Raw genomic sequence first — 18,002 nt, 5'->3', positions numbered from 1 at the left:
ATAAACTGGAAAAACAACAAACTAAAAAACAAAACCTCTTCTTGGCATTTTCCCTCATTACCTAATTTCGAAGTAACCTGCATGTTTTCGATTACTCTCCTTTCCCCTTCTAATTTTTCCCTCCTAAACCTTGCCAATGAAAGATACATCAAGTTTTTTTTTTTTTTTTTTTTTTTTTTTTTTTTTTTAGAAAACTGTTAGCAGCAGCAAGACTTCCATTTATTGTAAGTTGCTTTAGTTTTGAGTTTTAAGATAAGGCCTCTTTCCAGAGTAATTTTTTTCCTGTGATTTTTTAATACTAATTAGAAAAAAAATACACCTCGGGTAGGAAACAAATACTTGAAGAGAAGTTTTACCTTAACAAATTCATAAATATTTCCCATAAGTGCATTAAAATAGCTGTGCCCTCTAATGCTTCTTTAAAAGTATCAATATTTAAAGTAAAATTTTAGACAATTAAGTTATTTCAAAATGTTTTCATTCAGGAACACTTGAGTTCCAAATATGAAAAACTGACTCTTAACTATGTCAATGTTAAACATTTTGAAAAGAAAGTTGATTGATCTATACCTCATTTAGTGCTTCAATATTTGCATGGTGGGAAAGCAGTTTCTCTGCCAGTGAAGTCCCCTTATTATACACGGCATAATGGAGAGCAGTGTTGCCGTAGATATCCTTAATGTTTGGATTGGCGCCACGTTCCAGGAGAATAATGGCACAAGCCTCTTCCTGGCAATGTACAGCCTATTGGTGTTAGATAAAAAATTAGACTATAAATTCTAAGAATTCAAAATACATATTCCACAGGTTTCACCAACTAGTTATATTTAAATGAGATAAATTCATTTTAACTCTAAGTATTTAAATCAAATCCATTTCATGCTGAAAGAGTTGGCTACTATATACCTTCATTAAAGGTGTCCTGTTAAGTCTGTCATAGATGTCGATCTGGCATCTTCTCCTCAGCAAGAGAGTAACCACTTCTATATGGCCATGGACACATGCAAAATGTAGAACAGTCCTATGAGAGTGATAGGAGATTTCAGGAAATTGCAGTGCAGTATCTCAAAACCTACCCTGGTTCATGTAATTGTAAACATTGAATAGCATGTTATTCCTCTGTCTTCAAAACAAATAATTTTCTTTTGAAGAAAATACAATATTTATTAGCTCTTATTGCTCCCTACCTTAATGAAACAGCAGCCTATTTGGATAGAATAAGCTTGGTGTCTAGATTCAGTTCAACTATGGCTTGAGTTCTACTTTGAACTCAGTCACATACCAGCTATTGCTTAGACTTTCTGTGCCTCAGTTTCCTCATTAACAAAATAAAGATGACAACGGCAGCTAGCTCACAGGACACCATTATGATGCTTAAATGAGAATCTATGTAAAGCATTTAGAACCATTTCCAGAACAAACAACTCAATAACTGTTAGATTTTTGTTTGTTGAGACAGAGTCTTGCTCTGTTGCCCAGGCTGGAGTGCAATGGTGTATTTATACCTCACTGAAGCCTGGAACTCATAGGCTTAAGCAATCCTCCTGCCCCAGCCTCCTGAGTAGCTGGGACCACAGGAGCGCACCAGCATGATCAGCTAATTTAAAAAAAGTTTTTGTAGAGCAGGAATGTCACTTTGCTGCCCAGGCTGGTCTCAAACTCCTGGCATTATGGGAACTTACCACCTCAGCCTTCCAAAGTTCTGGAAGGACAGGTGTGAGCCGTGCACCCAGCCAGATGTTTTAATTATTACTATTACTATTACTTAACAAAAACATTTTAGTTAAGTGAAATGATACAATTATGGCTTTTCTGCAGGATGATTTAAAGGTTAGGTCACATTTTAGTGTATCTGATATTGGAATGGCATTTATAATTCATAACTTTCTATAACTATAATTGGTAGCATTTAAAAAATCATCTTACTAATATAGAAAATAGTAGGGTATCACACAATCCATGAGGTCTTACATTAAGTAGAATATGGTGTACACAGCAGGTCTAGGGCAGTTCTAGGCATCTAAGTGGCACTTAAATATATTTTAATTCCTAAAAGTACCATGGGGAAAGAGCACTGAACAACATGTTTTCTTTAAACAAATTATTTCTTACTTTGATTTTTTAAAATGTGAAGGTAAAGGAAACTAATGATTGAGATGAACGGGTATGGCTCATTTTAGTCAACACTTAGATTTACAGAATATATGCAAATCAGATTTTCCAATGATTAATATTAGTATTTAAGACTGATACATTTTGAAAAGGGCAGTTAAAGGTTATCTCTTACTGTTTTCTACCTTCAGAAATGCTTTTGCTTGAAAGGAGGGAGCAAAAGTTTCAATGAGATTAAGTCCTACTATTCCTACTTTAAATCTCTCACATTGCAGGAAGTCAGGGACATCAAACGGAGGGACCGGCTTGAGCCGTGGCAGAGGAACATAAATTGTGAAGATTTCATGGACATTTATCATTTCCCTAATAATACTCTTATAATTTCTTATGCCTGTCTTTACTGCAATCTCTGAACATAAATTTTGAAGATTTCATTTTAATATGGACATTTACCAGTTCCCAAAATTAATACTTTTATAATTTCTTATACCTGTCTTACTTTAACCTCTTAATCCTGCTATTGTAAGCTGAGGATGTACGTCATCTCAGGACCATTATTGTGTTAACTATACAAATTGATTGTAAAACGTGTGCTTGAACAATATGAAATCAGTGCACCTTGAAAAAGAACAGAATAACAGTGATTTTCAGGGAACAAGGGAAGACAACTATAAAGTCTGACTGCCTGTAGGGTCGGGCAAAATAGAGCCATATTTTTCTTCTTGCAAAGAGCCTATAAATGGACGTGCAAGTAGGGAAGATATCACTAAATTCTTTTCCTAGCAAGGAATATTGATAATTAATACTCTGGGAAAAGAGTTGCATTCCTTGGGGGGGAGGTCTATAAATGGCCGCTCTGGGAGTGTCTGTCCTATGCAGTTGAGATAAGGACTGAAATACTCCCTGGTCTCCTGCAATACTCTCAGGCTTACTAGGTTGGGGAAAAATTCTGCCCTGGTAAATTTGAGGTCAGACCGGTTCTCTGTTCTCGAATCCTGTTTTCTGTTGTTTAAGATGTTTATCAAGACAATACATGCACAGCTGAACATAGACCCTCATCAGTAATTCTAATTTTGCCCTTTGCCTTGTGATCTTTGCTTTTGTCCTTGCCTTGTTTCCTCAGAAGCATGTGATCTTTGTTCTCCTTTTTTGCCCTGAGACCTGTGATCTTTGTGATCTACTCCCTGTTTGTACACCCCCTCCCCTTTTGAAATCCTTAATGAAAACTTGCTGGTTTTGTGGCTCAGGTGGGCATCATGGACCTACCGACTTGTGATTTCACCCCCAGCGGCCCAGCTGTAAAATTCCTCTCTTTGTACTCTTTCTCTTTATTTCTCAAACCAACCGACACTTATGGAAAATAGAAAGAACCTACATTGAAATATTGGGGCAGGTTCCCTTGATATCTGGTGCTCCAATGTGGTTTTAATTTTTCCTAAGTGCATGTGGGAACCCGATTCCCTTTGGTAGGTGTGGAGAAACGTTCATTGGTTCGGTCCACAGAAACGCTTGTTTGGCTCCCTGATGATTGGTGAGTTGTCTGTGTATTCTCCAGGGTAACTATGGGTCACATGGAGTCTAAACATTATGCTTATCTCTGCTATATTAAACTCCTGTTGAAACTGGGAGGTGGTCACGTACCAATGGAAAATATGGTCACCCTATTCAGGGCAGTGGAAGAACACTGTCCTTGGTTTCCTGAAAAGGGAATGCTAGATGTGGAACTATGGGATCGTGTTGGTGCAACATTCCGGGAACTGGTCCCAACAGGAAATTATGTTCCCGTCACTGTTTGGGGTGATTGGACATTGGTATGTGCCATCCTAATGACATAACAATCCCGTGATCCCCTGCAGTTACCACAGCTTTCTGAATCTGGTGACCCTCTACTTCTTCCTCAGCTTACCTCTCCCACACAGCCTTCATTGTCTGCTCAGCCTCTCCCTTCGCCTACTCCTCCCCCACCTGATAATGTTGAGAATTCAATATCTAACTCCAGTGACTTTGTCTTAATGTCACCCCCTGATGATCTTATTTATTTTCACGAAGAGCCGGTACTTGAAACTCCCATGGCCCCGATTTGGACAGTCAGGGACCATATATATGCTAATTCTTCCCTCTTCAAACCTTTGCAGCATTTGCCTCTGGAGTCGCCTAATGGCTCCAGGACCAAACTACAATTTACCTGTAATTCTGCAGGCCCTCCCCCATCCATCGCAGCCCCTCACCCTCCTGTCATTTCGGTCCCTCAACTGGTCACTTTGCCATCCACTCAATCTTCTTCTCTGTACCCTTCTTCTCACATGGACGCCAGTAATCACTAGTATACTTCTGCCTCTTCTGCTCCTCCAATGCCCCTTTCTCACACTCTCATACCTGTCCAACCTCCTCAACCTCAGTTTCCCTTATCTACACATGCTTTTCCTGTCACTTCTATGCCAACTCCATCTCATGTGCCTGCTCTTGAAACTTCCATTCAATGCTTATTTCGCCAAAACGAAGAAACAAGTGGATTAAATGTGCAGGCTTATACAGTCGTGCTGGAACCTCCTGATGCTCACGGCCTACAAGTACATCAATATGTGCTGCTCAATTGTACCTTTTTAAAAGAATTCAAGGATGCTTGTACCCAGTATGGTCCTACTTCTTCATATGTTAAAATGGTATTATAGACTCTTTGTACTGATGTCATTTTGCTTCCTCTAGACTGGGACCTTTGGGCAAAAGCTGTTCTAACCCTGTCTCTGCATTTACGATTCTGTACCTGGTGGTCAGAGGAGGCCCATCTGCAGGCTCAGATAAATTGGGCTGATGGCATTCTAATTACCAAGGCTCAGCTCACAGGCTTTGATAATTACTCTGATACTTCTGCCCAATTAGGCTTTGATGCTGTCACCATGGAACAAGTAACAAAGGTGTGTATGAGAGCTTGGGATAAATTATGCACCCCAGGCCAAGCTCTTGTTTCTTTTATTACTGTTAAACAGGGTCACAGTGAATTATATCCTGATTTTTTGGGCTAAATTACAAGATGTTGTTGAAAAATCTGTCTCTGATGAGTGTGCTCAAGGTATTCTCCTTCATATGTTAGCTTTTGAGAATGTGAACCATGAGTGTAAAATGGCCATGCATTCCATCCAACAACAAAATTTACCTGATCACAAGGTGTTCCCTGCATATATTAAAGCTTGTGAAGGCATTGGATCAGAGACCTACAAAGCTATTCTGTTAAAAACTTCAAAGTTTTTAACTTTGGAGCCAGCTCAACAAACACGGCCAAATGCTGCTGCTACTGTTTGCCCACCTTGTTGCAAAGGTAAACATTGGGCAAGTACTTGCTGCTCTAAGTATGACATAGATGGAAATCCCTTGCCACAGAACCATGGAAATGGGAAGCAGGGCCAGTCCCAGGCCCCAATATCAAATGGGACACCTCAGACTCAGACCAATGTTGCGTTTCCCCTTCAAGCGGTCCCAACGCAGCCCCCAGCACAAACAAATTTACCTACAGCTAATTCAGATGGGTCCCAGCCTCTTCTGTCTCAGTACAATGCTAGTCCACCTCCACAGTAGGGGTAGGGTGGTCGATCTCTGTAGTACCATTCCTCTAAATTTACTACCTAATTCTTTGCCTTTAATTGTCCCCACGGGGTCACTGGCCCTTTATCTCAAGGTTTGGTGGCCTGCTGTTAGGTAGGGCATCCACCTCTGCTAAAGGAATCAGCATTCATACTAGTCTCATGAATTCTGATTCCTCTGATGAGATTAAACTCATCGTGTCTGCCAAGGTTCCTGTTTCCATTTCAGCTGGTGAGTCAATTGCTCAATTACTTTTACTACCTAATGTTGTTTTAAACAAAGGAGACACGGGCCCTGGGATGGGCTCTGGTTGTGAAAAGGCCGCTTATTGGATTAATGTAATTTCCAAACAATGGCCTACTTGCACCATATACATTCAAGGAAAAAAGTTTGAGGGCCTAGTAGACACTGGTGCTGATGTTTCTATTATTTCCTCTAATTTATGGCCTTCCTTCCGGCTTAAACAGCCTGCTAACATGGGACTAGAAGGTGTTGGAAAAGCTGATGAAGTTCACCAGAGCACATTTATCTTACCTTGCACTGACCCTGATGGTCAAAAGGGTGCAATTCAGCCTTATATCATGCCAATCCTCATTAATCTTTGGGATAGAGACGTGCTGGCACAATGGGGGGCTGAAATTAATATTCCACATAACTCTTATAGTGCTCCCAGTCAACATATAATGGAAAACATGGGGTTTGTTCCCGGATTCAGTCTCGGTCCAAAACATAACGGAATTACTAAACCTCTCTCAGTTACTGTAAAAGAAGACAGGGCTGGTTTAGGTTATCCTCTTTAATGGTGGCCACGGCCACGCTTCCTAATCCTATTCCTTTACAATGGAAATCGGAAACACCTGTTTGGATTGACCAGTGGCCGCTCTCTAAAGAAAAACTGGAGGCTTTAACTCGATTGGTTTCTGAACAGTTACAACTTGGAAATGTGGAACCTTCTCTTTTCCCCTGGAATTCTCCTGTGTTTCTAGTAAAAAGAGAAATCAGGCAAGTGGTGGATGGTAACTGATTGAAGGGCCATTAATGCGGTAATCAAACCTATGGGAGCCATCCAAACTGGCATGCCTGCCCTGCTTGAATACCTAAGAATTGGCCTCTCATAGTCATTGATCTTAAAGATTGTTTTGTTCATATTGCTTTACATAAATCGGATTGTGAAAAATTTGCCTTTACTGTACCATCTATCAATAATCAGGAGCCTGCAGCTCATTATCAGAGGAAAGTACTTCCTCAGGGAATGCTATATAGCCCTACCATCTGCCAACTTTATGTTGGACAGGTGCTTTCACCAGTTTGAGCTCAATTTCCCCAGGCCTATATTCTTCATTATATTGATGATATTTTAATTGCTGCCCCCACTGATAAAGAATCAATTGACTGTTATCAATTTTTGAGCCATCGTGTAAGAGGCTGGATTACACATCGCTCAGGATAAAATTGAACGGACCACTCCTGTTCAATATTTAGGAATGGTGGTTGATAAACAATATATTCAACCCCAAAAGGTTCAGGTTAGGAGAGATTCTTTGAAAACCTTAAACAATTTCCAAAAACTTTTAGGTAACATTAATTATTTAAGACCTACTTTAGGCATTCCAACCTATGTGCTATCTAAGTTGTTTTCTATGCTGCGGGGAGATTCCAATCTCCACAATCCCAGGACTTTGACCCCTGAGGCTTCACTAGAACTGGAATTCATAGAGGAAAGAATCCAAACTGCCCAGTTGTCTAGGGTACAGCCATCCCAGCCTTTTCAGCTTCTGGTTTTTGCTTCATTGCACTCCCCTACTGGACTAATAGTTCAACATAATGATTTAGTGGACTGCTGTTTTCTTCCTCATTCTGTGTCAAAAACTTTATCTGTTTATCTGGACCAAATGGCCACCCTAATTGGACAAGCTCAGTGTAGAATACTTAAAATTTCCAGATTCAATCCGAATTTAATTGTGGTTCCTTTAAATCGGCTTGAAGTCCAGGCCACTTTTCAACATTCCATACTGTGGCAAATTCACTTGGCTGATTTTATCGGTGTTATTGACCATCATTATCCAAAAAGCAAATTGTTTGATTTTATAAAAATGATTTTTTGGGTGGTCCCTCGACTGACCACAGATCAGCCCATTCCTGAGGCCGTTACAGTGTTCACTGATGGCTTGAGTAACGGAAATGCTGGTTGTGTGGGTCCTACAGACAAGCTTATTTCTACCCCTTTTACCTCTGCTCAAAAGGCAGAGTTAATTGCCATAATTATTGCCTTACAGGATTTCCCCAAACCTTTAAATATTGTCTCTGATTCTGCTTATGTTGTACATGCCACTGAAAATATAGAAACTGCTACTATCAAACATATTGATAATTCTGAATTGGCTTCTTTATTTTCAAGGTTACAACAGGCGGTTCGCCAACGTAGACACCCTCTCTATATTACACATATTAGATCTCATACCCCTTTACCGAGACCTATGTCTGTTGGTAACCACAAGGTCAACTATTTGGTCTCTTTTGCAACCCAAGAAGCTCAGGAGTTCCATAATCTCACTCATGTCAATGCTGCTGGATTAAAATAAAAATTTGCTATCACCTGGAAGGAGGCTAAGCTTATCGTCCACTGTTGCCCTCAGCGCCAAGTTTTTGTACTTCCAAATCAAGAACCTGGTGTTAATCCCAAAGGCCTAACTCCTAATGATTTATGGCAAATTGTGACTCATGTTAGCTCCTTTGGCAGACTTTCATATGTACATGTTTCTGTAGACACTTTCTCAGGTTTTATCTGGGCTACTTGCCAAACAGGGGAAGGCATGGCCCATGTTAAAAAAAAAAACCCTGTATTCTTGCTTTGCAGTTATTGGGCTTCCATATCAAATAAAGAAAGACAACGCCCCTGGATATGTTAGTAAGGCTTTAGATTTATTTATGCAACAATGGGGAATTTCCCATATCACCAGAATCCCTTACAATCTTCAGGGACAGGCTGTGGTAGAATGAGCAAATCGCACCTTAAAAACTCAATTGTCCAAACAGTCTGAACAGCAAAAGCATAATTTGACCACTCCCCACTCCCAATTACATTTAGCAGTGTTTACTTTAAACTTTCTAAATGTTCCTAAAGACAATACTCTGATTGCAGCTGAACACCATTATACAGGCAAAAAATTCTCCTTAAATGAAGGCAAGCCAGTGTTACAGAAAAACTCCCAAACCAATACCTGGGAACTTGGAACAATTATAACATAGGGAAGAGGATATGCTTGTGTTTCATCAGGAGATCATCAATCCCCTGTCTGGGTGCCCACTAGGAGACTTAAACTTCATGTGAATACTGACAATGAAAACCACAGGGAAAAGACATCCAAGTCAGAGACTACCCTCATACATGGTGAGATCTGTGCCGACTCCTCAAAAACTGGCAGGCCAAATCAAAATGGGTCTGGTTCATTCCTCCCTAATGATAATGGAGACCCCTCTAAAAAATTCCACTTCTAAACCTAAAAATCTCACCATTTCTATTAGCCTGAAAATAACATCCCTTTGTTCTTCTCTTCCTCCTTCAGCACTGGATCTCGCTTACAGTAGGTTTCATTTAATGGTTCTCTTCCTTATACTTTCTGTCTCACCAGTTTCCCCTCACACTGATTTACCTGCTACACAAAATTATTCTTATTGGGCTTCTGTACCTTTTCCTCCACTTATTCAACCTCTCACCTGGACAGATGCTTCTGCGGAAATCTATGCTAACGATAGTGTGTGGATGCCTGGAGCTACAGATGACCATTGCCCCACTCAGCCAGGAGAAGGCGGCACTGCATTTAATGTTACTATCGGTTACAAATACTCCCCTCTGTGCCTTGGACATGCACCTGGTTGTATCCATCTAGAAACTCAAGTCTGGGCTGCTTATCTTCAGGAAAGATTAGCTACAGAGGAACTGGGACATTTGGTCTCTGACCTCTCCCTTTCTCCTTTAAGACAAATGAAACAGGGAGTAATAGGAGATACCTCATACTTTCAATATAAACCTGCTGGAAAACCATGTCCTAAAAATTTTGAGGACCCATCTAAAACTTTAATTTGGGAAGATTGTGTTAACTCACATGTAGTAGTATTAAAAAATGACTCATATTGTTTAGTAATAGACTGGGCACCAAACGGCTATTTAAAAAACAATTGCTCCTCTGGCAGAAGGGAATGCCTGGGAGGACAATTGGGAGGACAAGGATTATCATCCTACTTAGCATAGGAGGTTCACCTCATTCTTTCCCTTAACATGGGAAGATAAGGGCATTACCTCCCCGAGGCCTCGTATGATATTCCCCATTCTGAGCCCAGAACACCCAGAACTTTGGAAATTGGCTATTGCCATGTCTGGATTGCAAGTATGGGAAGGGGAAACTTTTCTGTCTGTTGTCCTGTTACTGCCCCTTGCGTCCATGATTCTGAACCCCATGATAAATCACCTTTCAATGCTTTTCCTCTTTTTGATGCCAATCCTCCTTTATGGGACTCCAACTGGCATTATGATAATTCTTCTTGACCCAGGTATGCCACTCTACTTCTTCGGCATCCCTGGGCATCTTGGATTGCTTCTTTATGGCGCAGAATATTGGGCATTGCCACTGCTGCCCCTCTCCCTCAGTATCAACGTAGATTCAGACATTCTGCTTTGTTTACCTCCAACCTTACTATCCCTATACAGAGTTGTGTTAAGCCTCCTTACATGCTGTTAGTGGGAAATATCAAAATTTGGAAATCAAACTGTCCAATGCATTAATTGTCATTTATACACTTATGTTAACTCCCATTTTGACTCCAGAAAAAGTGTAATGTTGGTTCAAGCTTGAGAAGGAATCTGGATACCGTTTACTTTGCCAGACCTTGGGAATCTTCCCCCTCAGTACATTTAATTAATGAAGTGTTACACAGAATTCTCAAAAGATCTAAGAGATTTGTTTTCACTTTAATCACTGTGATCGTGGGCCTAATTTCAGTCACTGCACTGGCCACCACTGCTGGAATGGTGTTACATCAATCTATTCAAACAGCTCATTTTTTTAATGATTGCCAAGCCAATTCCACCCAAATGTGGAATTCTCAACAAGGCATTGATCAAAAATTAGCTAATCAAATTAATGATTTAAGACAGTCTATCATTTGGCTTGGAGATTGGGTAGTGAGTCTCAAACATCGCATGCAAATGCAGAGAGATTGGAATACTTCTGATTTCTGTATCACACCATATTCCTACAATGAGACTGATCATGCATGGGAAATGGTCAAAGGACATCTTCTGGGTAGGGAAGATAATTTATCCTTGGACATAACCAGATTAAAGAAACAAATTTTTGAAACCTCTCAAGCTCATTTATCCATTGTGCCTGGAGCTGAGTCATTAGATCAGGTGGCAGAAATTCTTTCTGGACTAAACCCCATGACTTGGATTAAGTCTATTGGGGGCTCCACTGTAGTAAATTTTGGAATTATGTTTCCCTGTTTAATCTGCTTGTTTTTATGTGCCGGACCAGTCAAAGAATCCTGCGTAAAAACCAAGAGAACAAACAAGCCTTCATTGCCATGGCACATTTATATAAAAAGAAAGGGAGAGATGTTGTGGGAAGTCAGTGACCCCGAATGGAGGGATCGGCTGGAGCTGCGGCAGAGGAATATAAATTGTGAAGATTTCATGGACATTTATCACTTCCCTAATAATACTCTTATAATTTCTTATGCTTGTCTTTACTGCAATCTCTGATCATAAATTGTGAAGATTTCATTTTAATATGGATATTTATCAGATCCCAGAATTAATGGTTTTTTAATTTCTGATGCCTGTCTTACTTTAATCTCTTAGTCCTGTTAGCTTCGTAAGCTGAGGATGTACATCACCTCAGGACCACTATTGTGTTAACTGTACAAACTGATTGTAAAACATGTGTGTTTGAACGATATTAAATCAGTGCACCTTGAAAAAGAATAGAATAACAGCGATTTTCAGGGAACAAGGGAAGACAACCATAAGGTCTGACTGCCTGCAGGGTCAGGCAAAATGGAACCATACTTTTCTTCTTGCAGAGAGTGTATAAATAAGTGGACATGCAAGTAGGGAAGATATCGCTAAATTCTTCTCCTATCAAGGAATATTGATAATTAATACTCTGGGAAAAGAATTGCATTCCTGGGGGGAGGTCTATAAATGGCCGCTCTGGGAGTGTCTGTCCTATGCAGTTGAGATAAGGACTGAAACATGCCTTGGTCTCCTGCAGTACCCTCAGGCTTAGTAGGGTGGGGAAAAATCCCATGCTGGTAAATTTGAGGTCAGACCAGTTCTCTGCTCTCAAACCCTATTTTCGGTTAAGATGTTTATCAAGACAATACATGCACAGCTGAACATAGACCCTCATCAGTAATTCTAATTGTGCCCTTTGCCTTGTGATCTTTGCTTTTGTCCTTGCCGTTTCCTCAGAAGCATGTGATCTTTGTTCTCCTTTTTTGCCCTGAGACATGTGATCTTTGTGACCTACTCCCCATTTGTACACCCCCTCCTTTTTGAAATCCTTAACACAAATTTGCTGGTTTTGCGGCTCAGATATGTGATGTCACCCCTGGTGGTCCAGCTGTAAAATTCCTCTCCTTATACTCTTTCTCTTTATTTCTCAGACTGGCCGACACTTAGAGAAAATAGAAAGAACCTATGTTGAAATATTGGTGGTGGGTTCCCCCGATACACTCATCTTGCTCAGGCAGAACATGTAAACAAAGTTTTTTGGTTTTTTGCTTTGAGATAGAGTCTCCCTCTGTCACCCAGGTTGGAGTGCAGTGGCATGATCTCAGCTCACTGCAAGCTCTGCCTCCCGGGTTCACTCCAGTCTCCTGAGTAGCTGGGACTACAGGCACCCACCACCATGCCTGGTTAGTTTTTTGTATTTTTAGTAGAGATGGGGTTTCACCGTGTTAGCTAGGATGGTCTTGATCTGACCTCGTGATCCACCCACCTCAGCCTCCCAAAGTGCTAGGATTACAGGCATGAGGCACCGCGTCCGGCCCAACATAAAGTTTTTAAGTATGGAGGGGTTCTGAGAGAGAGTACAAAATGTCTGCTACATAACAGGTAGTCAGGTTATGCTTGATGAATAAATGGATTGATAGAATACAGTTGGAGAGCTCAATATTTTAAAATACAACTTCTATAAACCAATATTTTCATTAGTAATAATATTTGCTATTTGTTATTTTTATAAAACTACAAATATAACGAAATGATTATCATTGTTTGCATATATGTAATAAATCTATACATAATAAAAACATATATATGCAATAAAATACATACATAATAAAATCTGCAAGCACAGATTCCCTTTTTACTTCTGAAGAAGCTAAAAGTTCAAAGAAGATAACAACCCTCACAATAATAATGATAAAACATAGTGAGAAAATTTTATCTGTACAAGATTCATATTTCTCTCTTCCGAAAAATTATTCCATTAATAATACATTTTTACTAGAAGTTTTATAAAAGCTCACTTCAGAAATCAAAGGTAAGAAAAAGGAACAAAAGACTTTAAAATAATACTAATGCTCAGAAGTTACAAATTTTATCCAATTTTGTACATAGTTTTGTCTAACACAAGACCATAGTACGTTTGTGTGCATGTGCAAGCAAATTTTTTTTTTCCTTACTGGTTATAACAAAATACATCTTTACACATCATCATACGTCTCTACCTATTGCTACCTTGAATGGTCACATATCCATTCTATGGGTTCTTGTTAACATAAATGCTGAGAAAAACAAAGTGCATGTATCTCTATTTTCTTTTTTTTTTTAATTTTTTTTTATTATTATACTTTAAGTTCTAGGGTACATGTGCATAATGTGCAGGTTTGTTACATATGTATACTTGTGCCATGTTGGCGTGCTGCACCCATCAACTCGTCATTTACATCAGGTATAACTCCCAATGCAATCCCTCCCCCCCCTCCATGATAGGCCCCGGTGTATGATGTTCCCCTTCCCAAGTCCAAGTGATCTCATTGTTCAGTTCCCACCTATGAGTGAGAACATGCGGTGTTTGGTTTTCTGTTCTTGCGATAGTTTGCTGAGAATGATGGTTTCCAGCTGCATCCATGTCCCTACAAAGGACACAAACTCATCCTTTTTTATGGCTGCATAGTATTCCATGGTGTATATGTGCCACATTTTCTTAATCCAGTCTGTCACTGATGGACATTTGGGTTGATTCCAAGTCTTTGCTATTGTGAATAGTGCCGCAATAAACATACGTGTGCATGTGTCTTTATAGCAGCATGATTTATAATCCTTTGGGTATATACCCAGTAATGGGATGGCTGGGTCATATGGTACTTCTAGTTCTAGATCCTTGAGGAATAGTCATACTGTTTTCCATAATGGTTGAACTAGTTTACAATCCTACCAACAGTGTAAAAGTGTTCCTATTTCTCCACATCCTCTCCAGCACCTGTTGTTTCCTGACTTTTTAATGATTGCCATTCTAACTGGTGTGAGATGGTATCTCATTGTGGTTTTGATTTGCATTTCTCTGATGGCCAGTGATGATGAGCATTTTTTCATGTGTCTGTTGGCTGTATGAATGTCTTCTTTTGAGAACTGTCTGTTCATATCCTTTGCCCACTTTTTGATGGGGTTGTTTGTTTTTTTCTTGTAAATTTGTTTGAGTTCTTTGTAGGTTCTGGATATTAGCCCTTTGTCAGATGAGTAGATTGCAAAAATTTTCTCCCATTCTGTAGGTTGCCTGTTCACTCTGATGGTAGTTTCTTTTGCTGTGCAGCTCTTTAGTTTAATTAGATCCCATTTGTCAATTTTGGCTTGTGCTGCCATTGCTTTTGGTGTTTTAGACATGAAGTCCTTACCCATGCCTATGTCCTGAATGGTATTACCTAGGTTTTCTTCTAGGGTTTTTATGGTATTAGGTCTAACATTTAAGTCTCTAATCCATCTTGAATTAATTTTCGTATATGGAGTAAGGAAAGGATCCAGTTTCAGCTTTCTACTTATGGCTAGCCAATGTTCCCAGCACCATTTATTAAATAGGGAATCCTTTCCCCATTTCTTGTTTTTGTCAGGTTTGTCAAAGATCAGATGGCTGTAGATGTGTGGTATTATTTCTGAGGACTCTGTTCTGTTCCATTGGTCTATATTTCTGTTTTGGTACCAGTACCATGCTGTTTTGGTTACTGAAGCCTTGTAGTATAGTTTGAAGTCAGGTAGTGTGATGCCTCCAGCTTTGTTCTTTTGACTTAGGATTGTCTTGGCAATGTGGGCTCTTTTTTGGTTCCATATGAACTTTAAAGTAGTTTTTTCCAATTCTGTGAAGAAACTCATTGGTAGCTTGATGGGGATGGCATTGAATCTATAAATTGCCTTGGGCAGTATGGCCATTTTCACGATATTGATTCTTCCTATCCATGAGCATGATATGTTCTTCCATTTGTTTGTGTCCTCTTTTATTTCACTGAGCAGTGGTTTGTAGTTCTCCTTGAAGAGGTCCTTCACATCCCTTGTAAGTTGGATTCCTAGGTATTTCATTCACTTTGAAGCAATTGTGAATGGAAGTTCATTCATGATTTGGCTCTCTGTTTGTCTGTTACTGGTGTATAAGAATGCTTGTGATTTTTGCACATTAATTTTGTATCCTGAGACTTTGCTGAAGTTTCTTATCAGCTTAAGGAGATTTTGGGCTGAGACAATGGGGTTTTCTAAATATACAATCATGTCATCTGCAAACAGGGACAATTTGACTACTTCTTTTCCTAACTGAATACCCTTTATTTCTTTCTCTTGCCTGATTGCCCTAGCCAGAACTTTCAACACCGTGTTGAATAGGAGTGGTGAGAGAGGGCATCCTTGTCTTGTGCCAGTTTTCAAAGGGAATGCTTCCAGTTTTTGCCCATTCAGTATGATATTGGCTGTGGGTTTGTCATAAATAGCTCTTATTATTTTGAGGTACGTTCCATCAATACCGAATTTATTGAGCGTTTTTACCATGAAAGGCTATTGAATTTTGTCAAAGGTCTTTTCTGCATCTATTGAGATAATCATGTGGTTTTTGTCTTTGGTTCTGTTTATATGCTGGATTACGTTTATTGATTTGTGTATGTTGAACCAGCCTTGCATCCCAGGGATGAAGCCCACTTGATCATGGTGGATAAGTTTTTTGATGTGCTGCTGGATCCAGTGTGCCAGTATTTTATTGAGGATTTTTGCATCAATGTTCATCAGGGATATTGGTCTAAAATTCTCTTTTTTTGTGTGTCTCTGCCAGGCTTTGGTATCAGGATGATGTTGGCCTCATAAAATGAGTTAGGGAGGATTCCCTCTTTTTCTATTGATTGGAATAGTTTCAGAAGGAATGGTACCAGCTCCTCCTTGTACCTCTGGTAGAATTCAGCTGTGAATCCATCTGGTCCTGGACTTTTTTTCGTTGGTAGGCTATTAATTATTGCCTCAATTTCAGAGCCTGCTATTGGTCTATTCAGGAATTCAGCTTCTTCCTGGTTTAGTCTTGGGATAGTGTAAGTGTCCAGGAAATTATCCATTTCTTCTAGGTTTTTTAGTTTATTTGTGTAGAGGTGTTTATAGTATTCTCTGATGGTAGTTTGTATTTCTGTGGGGTTGGTGGTGATATCCCCTTTATCATTTTTTATTGCATCTATTTGATTCTTCTCTCTTTTCTTCTTTATTAGTCTTGCTAGCGGTCTATCAATTTTGTTGATCTTTTCAAAAAACCAACTCCTGGATTCATTGATTTTTTGGAGGGCTTTTTGTGTCTCTATCTCCTTCAGTTCTGCTCTGATCTTAGTTATTTCTTGCCTTCTGCTAGCTTTTGAATGTGTTTGCTCTTGCTTCTCTAGTTCTTTTAATTGTGATGTTAGAGTGTCAATTTTAGATCTTTCCAGCTTTCTCTTGTGGGCATTTAGTGCTATAAATTTCCCTCTACACACTGCTTTAAATGTGTCCCAGAGATTCTGGTATATTGTATCTTTGTTCTCATTGGTTTCAAAGAACATCTTTATTTCTGCCTTCATTTCGTTATGTATCCAGTAGTCATTCAGGAGCAGGTTATTCAGTTTCCATGTAGTTGAGCGGTTTTGATTGAGTTTCTTAGTCCTAAGTTCTAGTTTGATTGCACTGTGGTCTGAGAGACAGTTTGTTATAATTTCTGTTCTTGTACATTTGCTGAGGAGTGCTTTACTTCCAATTATGTGGTCAATTTTGGAATAAGTGTGATGTGGTACTGACTAGAATGTATATTCTGTTGATTTGGGGTGGAGAGTTCTGTAGATGTCTATTAGGTCTGCTTGCTGCAGAGATGAGTTCAATTCCTGGGTATCCTTGGGTGCTTCCTTCAGGGTCTCTTGTAAGGCAGGCCTGGTGGTGACAAAATCTCTCAGCATTTGCTTATCTGTAAAGGATTTTATTTCTCCTTCACATATGAAACTTAGTTTGGCTGGATATGAAATTCTGGGTTTAAAATTCTTTTCTTCAAGAATGTTGAATATTGGCCCCCACTCTCTTCTGGCTTGTAGAGTTTCTGCTGAGAGATCTGCTGTTAGTCTGATGGGCTTCCATTTGTGGGTAACCCGACCTTTCTCTCTGGCTGCCCTTAAGATTTTTTCCTTCATTTCAACTTTGGTGAATCTGGCAATTATGTGTCTTGGAGTTGCTCTTCTCGAGGAGTATCTTTGTGGCGTTCTCTGTATTTCCTGAATTTGAATGCTGGCCTGCCCTACTAGGTTGGGGAAGTTCTCCTGGATGATATCCTGAAGAGTGTTTTCCAACTTGGTTCCATTTTCCCCCTCACTTTCAGGCACCCCAATCAGACGTAGATTTGGTCTTTTTACATAATCCCATACTTCTTGCAGGCTTTGTTCATTTCTTTTTCTTCTTTTTTCTTTAGGTTTCTCTTCTCACTTCATTTCATTCATTTGATACTCAATCGCTGATACTCTTTCTTCCAGTTGATTGAGTCGGTTACTGAAGCTTGTGCATTTGTCACATATTTCTCGTGTCATGGTTTTCATCTCTGTCAATTCGTTTATGGCCTTCTCTGCATTAATTATTCTAGTTATCAATTCTTCCACTCTTTTTTCAAGATTTTTAGTTTCTTTGCGCTGGGTACGTAATTCCTCCTTTAGCTCTGAGAAGTTTGATGGACTGGAGCCTTCTTTTCTCATCTGGTCAAAGTCATTCTCCGTCAAGCTTTGATCCGTTGCTGGCGATGAGCTGCGTTCCTTTGCAGGGGGCGATGCGCTCTTATTTT

General features: G+C 39.6%; 1 protein-coding gene across 1 annotated transcript in view; it reads right to left on the bottom strand.

The window, feature by feature from the left end:
• Nucleotides 1-18,002, bottom strand: part of LOC719477 (ankyrin repeat domain-containing protein 18A-like) — a 69,703-nt gene that overhangs the window by 48,757 nt on the left and 2,944 nt on the right. Inside the window, 2 exon segments of the mRNA XM_077966435.1 lie at nt 571-744; nt 907-1,021. Coding sequence (XP_077822561.1) covers nt 571-744; nt 907-1,021 — 289 coding nt within the window.

This window comes from Macaca mulatta, chromosome 15, assembly GCF_049350105.2.
Source record: "Macaca mulatta isolate MMU2019108-1 chromosome 15, T2T-MMU8v2.0, whole genome shotgun sequence".
In the NCBI taxonomy this organism is placed as follows: Eukaryota; Metazoa; Chordata; class Mammalia; order Primates; family Cercopithecidae; genus Macaca; species Macaca mulatta.
This window is presented reverse-complemented; position numbering and strand designations above follow the sequence as displayed.